Source organism: Pseudorca crassidens, chromosome 2 (assembly GCF_039906515.1).
Source record: "Pseudorca crassidens isolate mPseCra1 chromosome 2, mPseCra1.hap1, whole genome shotgun sequence".
Classification (NCBI taxonomy): Eukaryota; Metazoa; Chordata; class Mammalia; order Artiodactyla; family Delphinidae; genus Pseudorca; species Pseudorca crassidens.
In genome coordinates this window covers 7,951,818-7,972,455 of record NC_090297.1, presented here as the reverse complement: position 1 = coordinate 7,972,455, position 20,638 = coordinate 7,951,818, and the positions used below count along the sequence as shown (strand labels likewise).

The following is a 20,638-nucleotide window of genomic DNA, read 5'->3' as shown; positions in this document are numbered from 1 at the left end:
TGGCGGTTAATAGCCCGTACTTCATAAAGGTTGTAATGAGCATTAAACGAGATAATAAGCGTAATTTGTCTCCCGCATGACAGCACACACTCCGTAATTGTAAGGTACCGCTTACCCCATCCTCCTCACCTCAGCCCACCCCACCTTTGGACTACAAACGCCTACAGAGGCCTTAGCATCCACTGCTTCCTGACAGCAGACGGACAGGCAGGAGCACTGGTCCTCAAGGTCCCCCGACTGGAGTGGGATTCGGCTGATTCTGTGGCTGAAAAGCTAGAGCTCCTGGCCAAGAAAACCTAACTGTGGGCAGCAAAGACGGATCACCAACCAAAAGCTCGGTGGCGTCGGCTGATTACAGTGAGTCCACTTCCTACCAACGCACTGAGAGGGTCCAAGTACATTCCCCCCCCTCCAACTTGGCAGGGGAAACGCAAAGGTGACTAAAGACGAAGAGGCTGGCAGCGGGGCCACCCAGAAGGCTGAGGCTGCGAGAGAGAGGGAACCCTGATGGAGTAAGGCCTATCCCGAGAGGGAAGGGCCGGGAACGATCCAGCCTCTCTCACCCCTCTCCTCAAGCAGGGGCCCTCGCAGCTCAAGCCTGGGGGGCCTCTCAAGGGTCCCGCCACCGACCTGGCCAAGTACAAGTGGGACCCGAGGGGCTGGCAGGCGGGAAGTGGGGGGGGCCCTCGGGCGCCCCCGGGCCCCTGCTCGGGAATGTAGTCAAGGAGGGGTCACGCGGGGAGGGGCCGGGCGGCGAGGACCCGGGGAGGGGCGGGGCCCCGGATGGGGCAAGAGGTCGGAGCCCCCGGCTTCCGAGGCTCAGGGTCCCCACCGGGCTCCCAGCCACCCGCCGAGCGCCCCCTCCAGCGGGGTCCCCGCCAGTACAGTGGGGCAGTCCCACTACCCTCACCTGGCTCGGCTGCTCTGCCTGCTCCGAAGACGCCATCTTTCTGAGGCCTGACTAGTCTATCGCCGCTGGGTGAGGCTTCTCCCAAGCGCCCTCGCTCTCGCTCTCTCGCCCAGACTAAAGTAGCCGGAACTGAGCTGTCGATGGGGGACGCCCGGGGAGGAGAGGGGAGCTCCCACGTCCCCCACACCGCTTACTGTTTCCATTAGGTCTCTGCTTTCCAGCAAGAACGATGCCTGTCCTTTTTGCTTTTTTATATGTATATTATACTTATTGAATTAAATCTCTGCCCATCTTCACAGTACCTTGGGCACATGTAGGGACACCCTAAGTATTTAATAAATGAACGAATGTGAAGAAACCTGGAAATTAATTAATTAACTGATGGTTCAGTCGGGTGCCTACCATTTGCCAGGCACTTTGGTAGCCGCGAGAAATAAAAAGATGCAAGACTCAACCCCTGCTCTCAAGTCTAGGCCAAATACACACACACACATACACACACACACACACACACACACACGCAATTACATCTTGGAGCTAGGAGTCTGATAACGGTATGCAGGTCTATTAGGAGAACTCGGAAGAGGGGGCTTTTTGGAGAGGAGAGGCTTCTACGAACCGTTTTCACTTTATAGCGGTTGAGTTGTTAGATTTTAAGCTAATTGTGAAATTATACGAAAGGGTTGCATACATTAGAACTATCAGTCAGTTACATTGCAGTTGTTTTTTGATCAATGATGGTGTATTCAAAAGGGTTGCCTCAGTTAACAATTCCTCCTACCAAACAATTTTACATGTCTTTTTCTCATAATATCTGATTTCCTTTAATAAACAAAATATGAAAGAGATTGACCCTGAATGAATACGGGCTGATAATTATTCCTTGTTTATATAGAATGCCCCCCCCATTTTTAAAAATTTTATTTATTTATTTATTTATGGCTGTGTTGGGCCTTCGTTTCTGTGCGAGGGCTTTCTCTAGTCGCGGCAAGTGGGGGCCACTCTTCATCGCGGTGCGCGGAGAATGCCCCTTTTTAAGCAAGGAAACTTTCTGATAATTTTTAAATTATTACTTTAATCTTAAATGTTAGTTTTTCAGGAGTGAAAAACACAGACTTTTCCATAAGTAACAGTATTAGAACAAAGACAAATATATTGTCAAGCAGCATCTGAACAATCTCAACAGTGATGTGGTTCGCATTTACCCTTTTGCCTCTGGTTTCTTTGAGACCTTAATGTTTAATCTAGTTATTTAAGCATTTCGTTCCGAGGTCCCAACCCAATTTGCAGAGCTGAAGCAGGGAATCGAAAGAGTGGAGCTATTTCCGTGCCTAGCGCAGCCATGGCTTGTGGTCCCAAGAAGCACCTGAAGCGCGTAGCAGCTCCAAAGCATTGGATGCTGGATAAACTGACTGGTGTGTTTGCTCCTCGTCCATCTACCGGTCCCCACAATCTGAGGGAATGTCTCCCTCTAGTTATTTTCCTAAGGAACAGACTTAAATATACCCTAACAGGAGATGAAGTAAAGAAGATCTGCATGCAGCGTTTCGTTAAGATTGATGGCAAGGTCCGCACTGATATAACCTACCCTGCTGGTTTTATGGATGTCATCAGCATTGACAAGACTGGAGAGAATTTTCGTCTGATCTATGACACCAAGGGTCGCTTTGCTGTTCATCGTATTACACCTGAGGAGGCCAAGTATAAGTTATGCAAAGTGAGAAAGGTCTTTATGGGGACAAAAGGAATCCCTCATCTGGTGACCCATGATGCTCGCACCATCCGCTACCCTGATACCCTCATCAAGGTGAATGACACCATTCAGATTGATTTGGAGACTGGCAAGATTACTGATTTCATCAAATTTGACACTGGTAACCTGTGCATGGTGACTGGAGGTGCTAACCTGGGAAGAATTGGTGTGATCACTAACCGGGAGAGACATCCTGGTTCTTTTGATGCAGTTCATGTGAAAGATGCCAACGGCAATAGCTTTGCCACGCAGCTCTCCAACATTTTTGTTATTGGCAAAGGAAACAAACCATGGATCTCTCTTCCTCGTGGAAAGGGTATCCGCCTTACCATTGCTGAGGAGAGAGACAAGAGACTGGCAGCCAAACAGAGCAGTGGATAAAATTATCTCTAAGTGACGTGATTGGGAAAGTCTTTGTACTTATAGATAATACTACATAATTAAAAGCCTCTTTAGTGTTAAAAAAAAAAAAGAGTGGAAATGTGCGAGTACCTTATGCTTCTCTGTTATGTTTTCAGCCAGACTGAAAGCTACACTCATCACTTTTTAAAATTGACTTCTGGGCTTCCCTGGTGGCGCAGTGGTTGAGAATCTGCCTGCCAATGCAGGGGACAAGGGTTCGAACCCTGGTCTGGGAAGATCCCATATGTCGCAGAGCAACTAGGCCCGTGAGCCACAACTACTGAGCCTGCGTGTCTGGAGACTGTGCCCCGCAACAAGAGAGGCCGCGACAGTGAAAGGCTCGCGCACCGCGATGAAGAAGAGTGGCCCCCGCTCGCCGCAACTAGAGAAAGCCCTCGCACAGAAACGAAGACCCAACACAGCCAAAAATAAAAATAAAAATAAATAAATAAAAATTAAAAAAAAAAAACTGACTTCCTTCAGATCAGCGTGAAGGTTGGGACATTTTATAGATTTGTTCAGGTTGGAAAGGAAAAACAAATTAACACAGTACAATGACACTGCTTTATGTATTAATATTTTGCATCTATCTATGTATATAGAAAGGAGTGCTGTAACAATTCAAGGGAGTATACGGGCGTGTCCTTCATAATACAAAATAAATCCCTGTTGACCTCATTTTGAACGCGCGAATGCAACTCCTTAATATAAGGCAGAAAAAAAAAACACCTCCGGCGTCTGGATTGCGCGACCTAAGTCGGCTTTGGACCCACAGACTACAGCTCCCGGCATGCCCCCGGGGCCGCAGGGAATTAGCTGCAACTAGAACTACATCTCCCGGTGTGCCTTGGTCCCACGCGTGATTTGCTACAGCAAGAACTACAACTCCCGGCATGCCGTGGGAGTGGAGTTGGGTAGGACTCCCGCGCCCAGCCCCCCTGACGTCCCCGCGTTGGTCAGGTCAGACCCTGAAGATGACGGAGGTGGTCGGGGGACCCAGCGTTCCAGAACCCAGCGAGATCCGGGCTCTAAAGCAGTGTCTCCTGTGTCGCAACCACAGCCGGGAACAGCACGGCGTGGCGGCCTCCTGCCTCGAGGAGCTGAGGAGCAAGGGTTGGCACGGGACGGGGGCGAGGACTTGGGGGGACGGGGGCGAGGACTTGGGGGGCCGGGGCCCGGGCTGAAGGGACCCGGGGAGAGGTGGGGATGTCCGGTGGGGCAAGGCGGGGTCAGGAGAGGCGACTTGGGGCTTCTTGTCTCTCGAGTGGAGCCTTGGAACAGAGATGACTCAGGTGGGTATGGCGACTTAGCAGTTTCATAGCGTTTTCCGGCACTTTAACTTAATTTATCTTGTGTGAGATTCATATGGTGGAGAGGCAGACGGGAAGCAATATGCGAATTAAGACAGACTCTACTTCGGTGCCTCGCCTCAGATGACTCAGATTTTGGATCGCACTCAGTCCACTGTATTCCTGCCACTCAGGCTCCCTAAGGTTGTACTGGGTCCCCCAGCTGAGCCTATGGCGGGGTGGGAGCGGGTTTCCACAGTCAGCTCTGGCAGGTACCTGTGCGGTAAAGAGGGAGCTGTTACCGACCATCCGGGAGGGCCAGACAAGGAACGTCTGTTGTGAGTGACCGAGCTGACAGAAATTCTGAGCCGCATACCGTTACTAGCTGCCTGACCTTGCACTTAACCATTTCTCCATCCCCAGTTTTCTCATCATCAAAGTGGGTGTATTTCCAGCCCTGATCCACAGGATTGGGACTCTGGAAGGAGATGAGATATTCAAATGACTTACACGTTGCTGGCCTGTAGCAGTAAATTGCTTACCCAAAGAAGTTCTATTGGTTAAACGTGTGTGTCATCCCCGGGCATGTAGTGGACGTGTGTGTCAGCGTGTTCAGGGCTTCCTCCCAGGGTCACCAAGCCCCATAGATATCAGACAGATGTCTTTCAGAGATGCAGGAACAGCCAAAGCACTCTAAATGCTTTAGTGACATGGTTTTTGCCATATAAGTGTTTACATATTTTTTGCTTGGCATGAAGTTGCTTAAGTTTTAGTGCCCCATCCGTGCGGTGGCTGGATGCATTTGGCACAGAGGCTTATGTAAGTGCTTGTGTTTCTGGAGCTCGGCCTGTACAAGGCTTGCTGTTCTATTTGGGTGGAAGACAGCATTGCCCAATGATCTTTGTAGTCTCTTGGCTACTTCTCTGCCTACTCTAGTCCCATGAGCATTTTAGGCATTGCCATTACTAAATGGGATGGTACAGACCTGCCCTGGACAAAGCCTCTTGCCCAGTGATCATAAAGATGAAAAGCTACTGTTACAAACTTCTGCCTTCTGCTTCTCTTATACTTTCCTATAGGTTAGTAAGGCTGCCAAGAAAGATGCTGTGAGAACATAAAGTCATTTTTTTTCTTTTCTTTTTTATAATTTTCTTCTTTTTCTCTTTTTTCTTTGTGACATTTGACACATGGGAGAATTTGAGTAGACCACTGAGGAAATGAATGAAAGACTGCTTGTTCTCAAGGAATCAAATCAGACTTTGGTTTGTTGTTCATCCAAGAAAAGGCTCAAGTGCATCCTAATGTGGGTATAGAGTAGCTGGAAGAAAAACACATTTTCAAGAGCCAGACTGTGTGGGTTGAAATGCCAGCTCTGCCACTTACTGTGTGACCTTGGGCAAATTACTTAACTTCTCTGAGCCTTGGGCTTGACATCCGTAAAAATGGGAGTAACAATAGTATCTGCGTTATAGGATTTTTAGGAGATTAAATGCTGTATGTGAAAAGCACTTAGTACAGTACCAGGGACATGGTAAGTGTTATATTAGTACTAGTGGTCATCATTATAGTTATTATAGTTATTATTACCAGGGATTTTTCTAGGCTCTGGGGGCATACTTTTTTAAAAAAATTTATTTTTGGCTGCACTGGGTCTTCGTTGCTGCGTGGGGGCTTTCTCTAGTTGAGGCAAGCGGGGGCTACTCTTCGCTGCGGTGCGCGGGCTTCTCATTGCAGTGGCTTCTCTTGTTGCGGAGCACAGGTTCTAGGCGTGTGGGTTTCAGTAGTTGCGGCACACGGGCTCAGCAGTTCTGGCTCGCGGGCTCTAGAGCACAGGCTCAGTAGTTGTGGCACATGGGCTTAGTTGCTCCGTGGCATGTGGGATCTTCTTGGACCCGGGCTCAAACCTGTGTCCCATGCATTGGCACAGATTCTTAACCACTGTGCCACCAGGGAAGTCCCGGGGCATACATATTGAGAGTGCAAGGACAGATGTAATTTCCCTATGGATACTTGTCAATTACCAAATATTTTATTCCTCTCAGCTTGTGACATTCTGGCCATTGACAAGTCCCTGGCACCAGTCACCCTGGTCCTGGCAGAGGATGGCACCATAGTGGATGATGACGATTACTTCCTGTGTCTTCCTGCCAATACTAAGTTTGTGGCACTGGCTGGGAATGAGAAGTGGGCGTACAACAATTCAGGTAAGAAATGCTGGCCGTATATACTATATACTATCCATCATGATTTATTTTACTACATAGGCACCTGGTTGCTGTTTGGTTGGCTGTTTTAAGCATTTATGCAGTAAACGTTTACTGAGCACCTTCTGTATACCAGAGCGGTGCTGAGTCTGGGGATGAAGATGAATGAGACGGGCTCAGTTCTCAAATAACTCACAGACCGACAGCAACTAAAATGCAGCAAGGGAGAGAGATCTGTGCCGCAGGTTGGGTCAGACTGTCTGGTCTGAATCCTGGCTCTGCCATTTACTAGCCATGTGACCTTGAGCAAATTATCTAACATTTCAGCCCCGTATTGAGATAATAATTACAGTACCTGTCTCCTAGCGTTGTTGTAAGGATACTAGAACATAGTACATATCAAGCCAGGGCTTCTCAACAGTCCTACTGACATTTTGGGCCGGAGAATTCTTTGTTGTGGGGTTGCTGTCCTGTGTCTTGCAGGATGTTTAGCAGCATCGCTGGCCTTTACCTGCTGGGTGTCAGTAGCATCTCCTCACCCTAATTGTGACAACCAAAAATGCCTCTAGACATTGGCAAATGTCTACTGGGGGTGGGATGGGCAAAATCACTCCCAGTTGAGAGCCACTGATAGAAAGCATTTAGATCTTACCTGGTACACAGTAAGACAAATAAATATTACCTGTCACCATCATTAGCATCATCCTCACTGGAAATACAAAGGGAACTAATATTGACGGGCAAGGATCAAAGAGCTAAAGAAGTGTCTTGAGGAAAGTCCCTAGGCCACTAAAGTGAGGAAGTCACCCTTCAGCGATGGCTTTCCCAGCCACCTTTGTACTTGGGCCCAAGGGACAGTGAACAGTGGCTGCAGCTGCTCCAGTCAAGGATAAGACCCATCCCCAAGCACAGGAGAAGTGCTGATGAGGATGAATGTTTTTGCATACAGAAATAGAACACACCCACAGACACAAAAACTAACCCAGGGCTTCCCTGGTGGCGCAGTGGTTGAGAATCCGCCTGCCGATGCGGGGGACACGGGTTCGTGCCCCGGTCCGGGAGGATCCCACATGCCGTGGAGCGGCTGGGTCCATGAGCCATGGCCGCTGGGCCTGCACGTCCGGAGCCTGTGCTCTGCGACGGGAGAGGCCACAGCAGTGAGAGGCCCGCGTACTGCAAAAAAAAAAAAAAAAAAAAAACTAACCTAAAGGGAAGTGTGACAGTATCCTGGGTATGCATAAGCATACATTGGATTTAAGTGGCTTCCTTCCATAAAAGAATACAGAGCAGTTTCACACAGAAATAAATGGAAGATGGGGACTTCCCCAGTGGTCCACTGGTAAAAAAATCCACCTTCCAATGAAGGGGATGTGGGTTCGATCCCTGGTCAGGGAACTAAGGTCCCATATGCCATGGGGCAACTAAGCCCTCGCGCCACAGCTACTGAGCCTGCACGCCACAACTAGAGAGCCCACACGCCACAACTAGAGAGCCCGCGTGCCACAAACTACAGAGCCCATGTGCTCTGGAGCCCACGCGCCACAACTAGAGAGAAGCCCACGCACTGCAGCGAATGATCCCTCATGCCAAAGATCCCTGCATGCTGCAGCCAAAAAAAAAAAAAAGAAATGGAAGATGGAACAAGAGGGAAAATTAAGGTCCTAGATGGGGATTGGCTTCCCCATGAATCCCTGAGAAAAGGTGCTTCCTTCACCATCTAAATTATTCTAAGTGATCTGTCGGAAGGATGTGCCGACATCCTCGAGGTCTGAGTTGGAGGAGGAAGTGAAAACAGCACTTCCGGTTAATCTGACTCTGACGGGCATTTTCTCCCATGTATCAGATGGAGGTACGGCTTGGATTACCCAAGAGTCCTTTGACAGAGATGAAACAGACAGCGGGGCAGGGTTGAAGTGGAAGAATGTGGCCAGGCAGCTGAAAGAAGACCTGTCCAGCATCATCCTCCTGTCCGAGGAGGACCTCCAAGTAAGCCTCCTCCACAACCCATAGCCACGTTCCTCCAGCCTGTGCTTCCCCCAGCGCCTTAGTTGCCAGGCATCCTGCCATAATAATTTCATTGCTTCTTAATTTTTAAGTAATTCTTAGATGACAAACAAGGTTCTTCATTTTCTAATTCTCTCACCTAGAGTAGGAAATTTTCACCCCTCACCCTGCATCAGAATCACCAGTGGAGCTTTTTAAAAACACAGACGCCAAGGCCCCACCTAGACCCATTTAGGCCCAAGGCGTGGGTCAAGGATGTACTGCTAAAGAATGCAGACTAAATCTTAGCTCCATCTCTATGACTTTGAACCGGCAACTTAGCCTCCCTGCTTATGTTTCCTCTCCAGTAGAACTAGGATAAAAATAGTATTGTTAACTCAAAAAAATATTTATTGAGCCCCTGTCCTCTGCCTGACACAGTTCTATGCACAGGGGTGCAATGGTGAACAAGCCAGACACAGTCCCTGCTCTAATGGAACCCAAGTCCTGGTGGAAGGAGGCAGACAAAATAAGCAGCATGTCAGACAGGGCAGTGTGCCAAGAGTGGTGGGAAGGCTCCTGGAAGGAGGCGACCTTGTGGTGATTTTTTACACTTGTATATTTATTGTGAATAAATCATATTAATGCTTTCACATGGTTCAAAATCCAAGAGGTATAGAAGGATACACAGGTAGCCAGAAAGTAAGACAACCCAAATGTCCGTCAGCTGATAACTAGATAAATAAAATGTGGTATATCCAAACAATGGACTATATTAGTCAGCCATAAAAAGGAATGGAGTATTAATACATGCTACAGCATGGATAAAACTTGAAAACATTATGCTAAGTGAAAGAAGCCAGACATGAAAGGCCACATATTTTATGATTGCATTTATATGAAATGGCCAGAATACACAAGTCCATAGAAATAGAAGGTAGATTAGTGGTTGCCTAGGGATGGGGTTGGTGGGGAGTTTTGAGGAGGAATAAGGAGGAACTACTAATGGGTACAGTTCTTTCTGGGTTGGTGAATATGTTCTAACACTGATTGTGGTGGTGATTGCACTATCACAAGAAGACCACTAATTATACTGAAACCCACTGAATTATACATTTTATATGGGTGAATTGTATAGTATATTAACTATATCTCGATAAAGCTGGGTTTTTGGGGGTTTTTTTTGGCCACGGGGCATGTGGGATCTTAGTTCCCCGACCAGGAATTGAAGCCACGTCTCCTGCATTGGAAGCATGGAGTCTTAACCACTGGACTATCAGGGAAATCCCTCAATTAAGCTGTTTAGAAAAAAAAGGATATACAGGAAAAGTCTGACTCCTGCCTCCAGCCACCCAACTTCCCCTTCCTGGAGACAACCAATCTGTCAGTTTCCCATTCCAGAGATATTTTATATACAAACAAATACATAAGTGTTTTCACCTCCTCCCCTATATCACACAAGTGGAAGCATCTCTACTCTGTTTTATTTTTTTTTAATTTATTTATTTATATTTGGCTGTGTTGGGTCTTCGTTGCTGAGCGCAGGCTTTCTCTAGTTGCAGTGAGCGGGGGCCACTCCTCATTGTGGTGCGCGGGCTTCTCATTGCAGTGGCTTCTCGTTGCAGAGCATGGGCTCTAAGCGCACGGGCTTCAGTAGTTGTGGCACATGGGCTCAGTAGTTGTGGCTCCTGGGCTCTAGAGCACAGGCTCAGTAGTTGTGGCACACGGGCTTAGTTGCTCCACAGCATGTGGGATCTTCCCGGACCAGGGCTCAAACGTGTGACTCCTGCATTGGCAGGCAGATTCTTAACCACTGTGCCACCAGGGAAGCCCTCTGCTCTGTCTTAAAGAAAGATTTGGAAAGTATTCCAGATCAGTTTATAAAAGACATCCTCACCTCTTTTTCACCACTGCATAATATTCCATTTCATGTCTGTACCATGACTTATTTAATGAGACTCCCCCACTGGGGGACATGTGGGTGTCATCAGTCTTGCTCTTCTAGTCAGTGGTGCAAAAAGCTTAGATCAGTGTCATTTTTCACACATGCTTGTGCATAGAATAAATTCATAGAATTTAGTTGAGAAACATTGGCAGGTCCCAAGAGGAGACCCTGAAGGACAAGAGGAAGCTTGTCATGGAAAGGTTGGGGCCAGAGTGTTCCAGGCAGAGGGAGGGCAGGAGCAAGCTTGATTTTTTTTCTTTCTTGTTTTTTCTTTCTCTTATTTATTTATTTATTTTTGTGGTATGTGTGCCTCTCACTGTTGTGGCCTCTCCCGTTGCGGAGCACAGATTCTGGACACGCAGGCTCAGTGGCCATGGCTCACGGGCCTAGCCACTCCGCGGCACGTGGGATCTTCCCAGACCAGGGCACGAACCCGTGTCCCCTGCATCGGCAGGCGGACTCTCAACCACTGCGCCACCAGGGAAGCCCTGTTTTTTCTTTTTTATGAAACAGAAAGGGGGGACTTCCCTGGCGGTCCAGTGGTTAAGACTCTGCGCTTCCACTGCAGGGGGTGTAGGTTCGATCCCTGGTTGGGGAATTAAGATCCCACATGCCCTGTGGCCAAAAAAAAAAAGAAACAGAAAGGGGTCATGAGATCCCTTCCCATCCCAACAGACTAGTATATTATGATACCCCTAGAATAAGGAGCACAGCAGTCCTTACCAAAATAGGGATACCAGAATATCAGTGAGCCTGGCCCTGACAGCTAGGCTCCACAGGGAAGCTTAGGACAGGAGCTGGCAGAGGCTGGCCATGCGACAGGTAGAGGAAAGGTACCACCATCTCGGGGACCATGGGGAGTGAGAACAGATGGGAGGGAAGGGAGGAGCCCAGGGATCAATTACACAGCGTCCTGAGGATTAGAACTGACTGATCCTTGGGACGTTATTAACTGCTCTTGCCTCATTTTCCTAATCTGGTATGGTGGTGGTAATACTAGTACTTACCTCAGAAGGTTTGTACCTCTTGAATTTTGAGCCTTATGAATGTATATTAATACTACTTGTTCGAAAATTGATGCAATATGAAAGTTAAGGATAACTCATAAAGTCACCTCTTCAAAGAGGCCTTTCCCAATCTAGAGCAGCCCACCTCGTCACTTTCTGTCCTAAGCGTTTTACATCAATTTTCTCACTGATACATAGTAAGTGCTTGAGAAATGCAAACGCTTATTATTGCATTTCTTATTAAGCTCCATATTCTAATCTGCAGCTCGTTAGATTTACTCTCCAAGAATTTCAACAGTTTGATCTTTCTCTTATGAAGACTATTTTATTTTTTATTATTTTTTAAATTATTTTTTTAAATTTATTTTTGTCTGCCTTGGTTCTTCATTGCAAGCACGTGGGCTTTCTCTACTTGTGGCGAGCAGGGGCTACTCTTCGTTGCAGCGCACGGGCTTCTCATTGCGGTGGCTTCTCTTGTTGCGGAGCACGGGCTGTAGGTGCACAGGCTTCAGTGGTGGCATGAGGGCTCAGTAGCTGTGGCGCACGGGCTTAGTTGCTCCACGACATATGGGATCTTCCCAGACAAGGGCTCGAACCCGTGTCCCCTGAATTGGCAGGCGGATTCTTAACTACTGCGCCACCAGGGAAGCCCTGAAGACTATTTTTAATCTAATGCTGTATATGCCAGAAGATTGAGCCTTCTTAAGATCTAGGGTATGATAAGTGAGGTCTCCCTCATTTCACAGACTGAACACGTCGTTTAAAAGCTGAGTAGTTTATATTTGAAAAATAGTCGTTCAAAGTACGAACATGTATAATAAAAATGTTTAACGTTAAAATCATCAGAAAGAGGGGCTTCCCTGGTGGCGCAGTGGTTGAGTCCGCCTGCCGATGCAGGGGACACGGGTTTGTGCCCCGGTCCAGGAAGATCCCACATGCGCGGAGCGGCTGGGCCCGTGAGCCAAGGCCGCTGGGCCTGCGCATCCGGAACCTGTGCTCCACAGTGGGAGGGGCCCCAACAGTGAGAGGCCCGTGTACCGCAAAAAAAAAAAAAAAAAAAAAATCATCAGAAAGACTTTTGCTTGAAATAGCCTCATACTGATTCATTGTACAAGTGATCATACACCTCCTCCTTTATATTCTGTACAATATACAATGGGTTATTTAATATCAGGATTTTGTTTTGTTTTAATTTTTATTTGGTGTATAGTTATTTAAAATATTGTTTTAGTTTCTGCTGTACAGCAAAGTGAATCAGTTATACATATACATATATCCACTCTTTTTTAGATTCTTTTCCCAAATAGGTCATTATGGAGTATTGAGTAGAGTTCCCTGTGCTGTACAGTAGGTCATTATTAGTTATCTATTTTGTATATAGTAGTGTGTATATGTCAATCCCAGTCTCCCAGTTTATCCCTCCTCTCCCTCCCCCCCAGTAACCATAAGTTTGTTTTCTACATCTGTGACTCTATTTCTGTTTGTTTTTAATAAGGCACTAAGGCAATATTTTCCTAATTTTTTCACCAGAGGAAAACTGAAAAAATTACATGCCTCTTTCCTGACTTTCAGGCAGCCATATTAGGTAACTTTGGGAACTAGATGTAATGAGTCTGCGAAATTGATGTATTTGAGAGCTATAACATCACGTTTAGAAAGTACTTTCCGATTTCTTAAAGTCCGTATTTGTTTGTCAGATGCTTATTGATGTCCCATGTTCAGAGCTGGCTCAGGAACTCAGCCAAAGTCGTGTCGCAGTCCAGGGGCTCCAGAACACCCTCCAGCAGGTCCTTGACCAGAGAGAGGAAGCCCGTCAGTCCAAGCAGCTCTTGGAGCTTTACCTCCGGGCTTTGGAGAAGGAGGGCAGCATCCTGTTGAAGCAGCAAGGTAGGATTCATCGGCTGGGGGAGTTACACTGAGAACTCAGTAGAGCCTCTCCTTGAGAGAGAGCCAGATGCTTACCATGTGGTCAAGAACAGTGAAACCACAGCTGCTGGCATCTTGAGATGACAGGCTTCGGTCTGCCCAGCTGCCTGCTCTGGCTGGATGTTGGTATGGCTGTACGTGTACATGGTGTGCTGATCTCTGTCTCACATCTGCTTTGCAGAGCCCAAAGCTGGCCTCGGTGATGAGAGGGATGCAGTTGACACGGGTATTGGAGAGAGCTCCTCTGAAACTGCACTTACGAGCCAGATCCTTAATGCGCTGAAGGAGAAACCCGCGCCAGAGCTGAGTTTGTCTAGTAAAGATTTGGAGGTGGGCGAGCACCAGGGACCCTGACCTTTGCAAGGAGAGGCTTGTATCAGGTTTTTTTCACCTCTGCAGACCTTGAATCATAGCTGTCAATTTGCCCATTATTATGCAAAGCATTTGCAAACATCTCATTTAATCCAAATCTTAAACAAAATGGGTGCCCTCCCTCAGATCATCAAACATTATTTTCTGATCCAAAGTAGGTAATGAAATGTCTGACCCCGACAGGGAGGAATAGCAGGACTCAGGCTTCTGAGATGCATCTGTCAGTGGTTGAAAAAGATCCATAGGCCATAGAAGCACATAAAATATCCTTGAGAGAGGCCCACTCGAGGGGATCATCTTGTGCCCTCAGACCAGGGAACTGGAGGCTTGATGAAGGGAACACATCAAAGTGGGTGCTCCTTCTTTCTTTCCTTTTTTTTGGGGGGGGATTTGCTGTAGCTTGTGTTTTTGTTTCATCAGTTGTTTCACAGTTATTTTATTTTTATTTTTTATTTTATTTTTGGCCATGGCAAGTGGCATGTGGGATCTTAGTTCCCCGACCAGAGATAGAACCTGTGCCCCCTGCAGTGGGAGTGCAGAATCTTAACCACTGGGCTGCCAGGGAAGTCCCTGGGTGCTCCTTCTTATGCTTCACCCTTGCCCCTGTTCCCAGTACTTCCTTGGTGTAGCTAGAAGGGAAAGAAGCTGCACTGACTTGAGCTTGGCTAAATTTCCTGTGAGCGGAGGACTTTATTGTTGCTCCAAGTAAACTACTCTCTAGATGTCCTTTCCTGTTGGTGTTGTATGGTGAGAAGAGGCCTGTGACAATTGAATATGAAGGAGACCTGGCATTTCAGCATAAAGACATGACATAGACTGATATTGCCGATTCTCACCCCCCTAAAGAAAATTACGAGAGCAGCAGAGGTGCTGGTTCTTAATGGTTCTTACTCTTGCCGCAGTTGGTTGCCAAGGAGGACCCTAAAGCACTGGCTGTTGCTTTGAACTGGGACATAAAGAAGACGGAAGCTGTTCAACAGACCTGTAATCAGGAACTCAGCCTGCGCCTCCAGCAGGTACAGAGCTTGTATTCTCTGAGGAGCATTTCAGCAAGGAGGAGTTCGCTGCCTGGAGAAGTGCAGAATCCCAAACAAGCCAGACGAGACCCCACATAGCCGGCAGCCAGAAGCATGCCAAAGAAAACCAGTGTGACCAGTGTCAGTGTCAGTAAATACCTTCAGCCTAACCTTTGTAGCTCCCTACATACTCCTCTACCCCCTGCCTTCGAGAATGTTCTCCTGGAACAGGCTGGAAGACAGGCTTCATGCCCTTTCCAGAAAAGCTATTCCAGATCTCCACATGGACTCTCTGACCTATTTTGAACCATAGAGCTGCACCAGCAATATCCCACCTCCTCTAACTGCAAGTTCTTATGTTCTCTGACAGTAGTTGTAAAGGGCAGGGAAAAGAAATTGTCATATTTCAGACCCACTATTTTTTTTTTAACTTTTTTTTTCTTCTACATCAGATAAATGGTATATCTCTTTCAAGATTCAATCTGTTGAACTATGCAACCATCATAGTAATAGACCCACTATTCTTATTCTAAAGCTGGAACTGCAGAATTTTAAACACAAAATAACAGTAGAGAAGATGACATATCAGAGTGTTGATTATGGCCACAAACTTGTTTCTCAAGTTAAGGAATTTTTTCGTTTGTTTTAAAGGCACGTATTAAATTTGCAGACCATAGGGACATACGGAGAGTAATTCACCATTTCTAATATCTAATTCAGTATTGTGAAATTATATGCATTACCACAGTGAAACTTTTCAGTTTTCTAATGTGTTTTATCAGCAGGGGGTATAAAACGGTCATTAAATCAGTCTCCATGAGATATGACTCCAGGTCTCTCTGGGTGCAAAGCAGAGACTTCTGGTTTATATTCCCCGTTTCTGTACAAGCTTGTTCTTCGGGTTTTGTAATCTACAATGCAGTCTCTTTGCAGGGAAAAGATAATTAGTTACTGACTTATTTGACTTACTTTTTAAGCATACTTAGAGGAAAACAGAATGCTATTAACAGATACATTGGCTAATTATTAAAAGTAAAGAAATATAACGATAAGTAAGTCCTAGGGCGAGGGAGAGGTACAGAAAACAAACAGAACAAAAAGAACTGTTTCCTTCTGCTGTGCCCTTCCTCAAGGAGGACTCAGACCTATGCAGCGTGCTCTTACTAATGCCTTACGTATTTGGTTCTCACTTATTAGCCCCAATATTTCTTTTTTAATAGCATATTTTATAATGCCTTCTTAATTATCCTTAAATGAAAGCCAGAGCTGATAACCTACCTATGTGCGTACCTTCATCAACATAATACCCCCAAATGTAGTATTTCAGAAGAAATAAAGGAAAATAATTTCCAACAAAATGGTGTGTATCTCAGTGTCACTTTCTGGAGATGACCATACGAAAGGCACAATGAAGCTGTCAGATGCGTGTACTTACCCACTGAATTACTGTGAATCTGTTAAGAGGCAGCCAGGCGCGGTGTGTAGTGACTGTCAACTCAAATACCACAAGCAGCATTGCCCTTTATAATGGGATTTCCCAAAACAGTGATGTTCTGGACAGAGTAACACAGCTATCCTCGATTTACAAGGTGGCTGCATTCTTGACAGATCCAGGGAACGTTAAAACTGGAAAAAATACTTTGTATTTACATATAAAAGAGAATTAGGTTTGGGGCTAATTTGGAAGAGGTTTTCATCCCTATGATGTATTTACATATAAAAGAGAATTAGGTTTGGGGCTAATTTGGAAGAGGTTTTCATCCCTAGGAACATCCAGAATGACATATAAAAGTCAGGTGGGGGCGGGGCTTCCCTGGAGGTGCAGTGGTTGAGAGTCCGCCTGCCGATGCAGGGGACACAGGTTCGTGCCCTGGTCCGGGAAGATCCCACATGCTGCGGAGCGGCTGGGCCCGTGAGCCACGGCCACTGAGCCTGCAAGTCTGGAGTCTGTGCTCCGCAACGGGAGAGGCCACAACAGTGAGAGGCCCGCGTACCGCAAAAAAAAAAAAAAAAAGGTAGGGGGAAAAAAGTCACGTGGGATATGGGATGATTCTTCATTGTGTGGAACAGTCATGTGCTTTGCAGGAAGAGGAGCATCCTACATCCTACCCCACCCACTCAATGCCAGTAGCAACCTCCAGGTATTGAGGCAACTGAAAACAGCCCCACACATTTTCAGAATGCCCCTGGAGGGGTAGTAATGCCAGTTGAGGATTTTTATAGCAGTTTGTAGTCTGCTCTGTGCCAGCACCTACCACATTGGACCCTCAAAACTGAGTGAGCTAATAAGCAGGGCATGGCTTGTCGCCTCTCATTTTATGCATGAGCAAAGTTGTGCTCAGGGAGGGTCAATGACTTGCCTCATGTCACAAGGCTAATTGGAGGGCCAGGGTTCAAAGGCAGGTCTTCTGGTTCTAATTCCAGTGTTCTTTCTACTTATTTGTATTTTCTCTTAAGTCCACATAGTCTTTCCTACTCTACATCCAGATGACTGGTTTTGTTAATACCAGTGGAATAAGCTGGAGTCAGCTCCAACTGGAAAAGGCCTAATATGTCTGCAACATGACTGCCCAAAGATTTCTAACTGTAGTCACTGTGCTGGTGGTGTAAGAGAAGTAAATCAGCCTTGTGAACGCTGTGTAGTTAGCCCAGTAGTAAAGGAAGCCTGTATGCCAGAAATGATAGAATAGCATCTCTATTCACCAATTCTGTCAACATTTCCATCTTTGCCCTGCTGAATGAAAAATGTTTTCTTATTTCTGTCAAATACACAGTAGAGCTTTAGTTGACTGGCCTGGGTGTTGGTATTGGTCTTCTGTACTTGAAACAAACCCACCAAGCATCTCAGCTGCATAGGAGAGTGGAAAAAGAACTATGGGTTTTGGAGTGAGACAGACCGACGTTGAGTCTAACCTTATGGGACAGTAGTTTCCAAAAATGTAAGGTTAGCCTAAGGCCCCAAGATTAAAAGGGTTAAATGAAGTTAAGTATGAGGAAGAGCATAGAACCCAGCACAGAGTCAGTGTAGGGAATGGTTCCCTTTCACCGCCCCAGGGCCAGAGATGGGGGCAGGAGCAAAGACCTTCCTTGGTCTGCAAACCCTAGACCAAATGTGGAGTGACAGTTATTTTGCCCCAGCTGCCACTTACCTTCCTTACACCACGGTGCCTCCAGGCCTTCTAGAATAGAAATGTAGCAGCACAGCAATATGTCTAAAAATAGGAGAGGAGAGAGAGAGCACGGCATGCCTGTTCTTAGGAGAAAAGAACGTCAAAGAAAGCAACTGGGACTAATGAACTCTACATTAGCCATATTCCATTCTTTCAACTCAAGTCAAATGTCGGTCCCCATTAGGCAACTGGCTTTGACAGGAGCTGTGCTAATTACCACTTACCAACCTTTAATTTCTGGGTAAAAGAAAAAGGAAAAAAACTAATGGATTTTTCATTTTCCAGAGAGAAAGGAATAAAATAATAGTCTTAAAAAATACATTAATTACAAGAATTACTAATGTACCTTTACTAACCAGATTTTTAAATTTCCTAATTATCTAGTCTTTTATTATCTTTTTTTTTTTTTGCCTTCAGGGTTTTTTTCTTATTTTGTTGTATTTATAGGGTTTTGCCTTAAATTATTTTGGCTGTGTCTTATATTACTTGAGGTTTTTAAGTAATAAAGGGGAGGGGTGGAGTCCTCCATCCTATTTGGAAGCTTCCAATGAAGGGAACAGATTCACTCCTCCCCAGGAGCTGCATTAAATTTTCAGATTGCAGATCCTTAAAGTTAGCTGTTTGCTCAAACTAAGTCAGACAACACTTCCACAATTATAAGGAAGTGAACCAACAGGTTAATGCAGGGCTATGGGATTTTCTTCGGTATTTTCTAATATCATGTTACAAGAACTATCACCAAGAAAATTCTAGCTTTTTCTCCAGCTTACCGTTATTTTAATAAGACAAACACCTATCTGTTCACTTAACTATTTAATTATAAATAGAAAGGATAACTTCGTGTTAATTTTTATTAGGGTTATAAGAAGCTAGAAATAGTGGGTTGCCCAGCTGTGCTTTGCCTCTTCCTTCCTAGTCTAGAAACAGAAAACTTCTTTTTCAGAGCTAAATGACATTTCCTCTTCTGATTTGTTCAAAATCGAATCCCTGTCTCTATCGAAGAAGCTGCTGTTATTAAGATGTGGGTTATCCCTTCAGCAGGCGCTGTCAATTCAAGGTGTTTACGTATCTCCCATGAGCTTACTGGTCTGACTTTCCACTGAAATGGTTTGCTGTCAGCACTGACATATGAATACTATGAAAGGATTTCTGTCGAATGCTTAAACCACATCAGTTCTTCCTTAGCAGTTAAGGATCTATTCTGGTGAAATACTGGAAATAAATGCAAGAGAATGAATTAGAAGCTGTCCAGGTCTTGATGTCCTAGATCTACACATTTGACTATATTGAACTACACAAAGGTAGACTTTAAGATGGTAGGAAATCAACCTAATTTACCCATTTTACCCTAATTTATTAATCATGAGCATTTTACTCTAGTCTGACATGCAGTTGACGCCAGTTAACATTTTATCAAGGCCACTGAACTAAGGTAGGCTTAAACTTGATGAATTTCCTGGCAGTGTCATTAGCATAGCTTCATTTCCTTCAGACATTACTTAGTTAAAAGTTACAGGGCCATCCCCGGTGGTCCAGTGGTTAAGACTCCGTGCTTCCACTGCAGGGTCACAGGTTCGATCCCTGGTCAGGGAACTAAGATCCCGCATGCTACACGGTGCGGCCAAAAAAAAAAAAAAGTTACAATCTCCAGTCTTAAGAACTGTGTATGTATGACCCCAACTGAAACTGAAAAACAGTGAGCATGCTTTTCTTCTAGAAGAATCTTCAGTTCTGAAGGTTAGCTGGCCTTTCAGGCAGGCATCTTCCACCAGTGCACTGACCCGATTACTGGTCTCTGAAAGCTGCTGTGTTTGGAAATGTGGATGCTGTTAAGGCACTTCCATCCCATTATACTTTACTCAGCTAGTAATTATGAACATGAGCTCAGCTCTGTGGAAAACAGAATGGAACGGTCAGCAGTCATACTCCGTGAGTCTGCTCCCCTTGTGTCCAGAGAAGAAAATATCACAATACCCTCCAGCCAGCCTTTGCCGGTTTTCCTGATAATAGCCCTGACCCTCAGAAACTTTCTGTAACTCCAGGTTTGAATCTCTAAGCTTCAAAGTTTAGCATCTGAAAAACCTCATGCTGGAAGTTTTCTTTAGAGTCTGATTCAAGAGCCATAAACAATACGTATAATCAAGGAAGGATTTCAGGGCTACAGGGGAGAACTGAAATTTGATTAGGGTTTGGAACTGAGCACTTGTTTACTCCTGCCTTCATCTCAGAGGACCCAGATGCTGGTCCACATGGGGCTCGACAGTCGCTCTGCATTATATCACACAGAAAGGAATCTCCCCCCCCGTTTACCCACCATTCACTCACTTCTGTGGGAAATTACTGAGGAAAGGGAAAATATAACAATTATACACATATCAATACATATGCATCGGTCTCCAAATGAAGTCCGGATCCTGTGACTCTGGAAGTCCTTGTATTAGCAGTGGAGGCAATTAGGCTACAGGCTGGGCAGCAGCACTGCTCACTACGCTTGACCTGAAATAAGCCTGAAGCTCTCCTCCATAAAAAGAATTGTAACAAATTAATATTAACTAGTTAAAATTAGTACAGGTACTGTTTTTTTTTTTGCGGTACGCGGGCCTCACTGCCGCGGCCTCTCCTGCTGCGGAGCACAGGCTCTGGACGCGCAAGCTCAGCGGC

At 45.8% G+C, this 20,638-nt stretch overlaps 3 protein-coding genes and 1 non-coding gene across 8 annotated transcripts in view; 2 read left to right on the top strand and 2 right to left on the bottom strand.

Moving 5' to 3' along the window:
* PEX14 (peroxisomal biogenesis factor 14) overlaps positions 1 to 1,047 on the bottom strand; it is a 137,331-nt gene extending 136,284 nt beyond the window's left edge. For 2 of the 5 annotated variants that reach the window (XM_067720038.1, XM_067720056.1), the window contains exon 1: positions 911 to 1,044. In XM_067720038.1, coding sequence (XP_067576139.1) covers positions 911 to 946 — 36 coding nt within the window. In that variant the 5' untranslated portion in view covers positions 947 to 1,044. Of the gene's footprint in view, positions 1 to 910 lie in introns of all 5 variants that reach the window. The other 3 variants (XM_067720065.1, XM_067720074.1, XM_067720047.1) reach the window with 3 other exon arrangements.
* Positions 1,048 to 2,209: 1,162 nt separating this feature from the next.
* Positions 2,210 to 3,135, top strand: LOC137215218 (small ribosomal subunit protein eS4, X isoform-like). The gene has a single exon (XM_067720088.1). It carries the CDS (start codon positions 2,253 to 2,255, stop codon positions 3,042 to 3,044), a length of 792 nt encoding a protein of 263 aa, XP_067576189.1. The 5' UTR covers positions 2,210 to 2,252; the 3' UTR covers positions 3,045 to 3,135.
* An 829-nt stretch (positions 3,136 to 3,964) lies between these two features.
* DFFA (DNA fragmentation factor subunit alpha) lies at positions 3,965 to 16,165 on the top strand. The gene is made up of 6 exons (XM_067719967.1): positions 3,965 to 4,178; positions 6,397 to 6,558; positions 8,402 to 8,544; positions 13,191 to 13,380; positions 13,601 to 13,749; positions 14,694 to 16,165. The coding sequence occupies exons 1-6, from the start codon at positions 4,040 to 4,042 to the stop codon at positions 14,904 to 14,906; spliced, it is 996 nt and encodes a 331-aa protein (XP_067576068.1). The 5' UTR covers positions 3,965 to 4,039; the 3' UTR covers positions 14,907 to 16,165.
* On the bottom strand, positions 15,249 to 15,317 carry LOC137220372 (small nucleolar RNA SNORD77). Its single transcript, XR_010941670.1, has one exon. It is a non-coding gene; the product is annotated as a small nucleolar RNA SNORD77 (small nucleolar RNA).
* Positions 16,166 to 20,638: the final 4,473 nt, after the last annotated feature.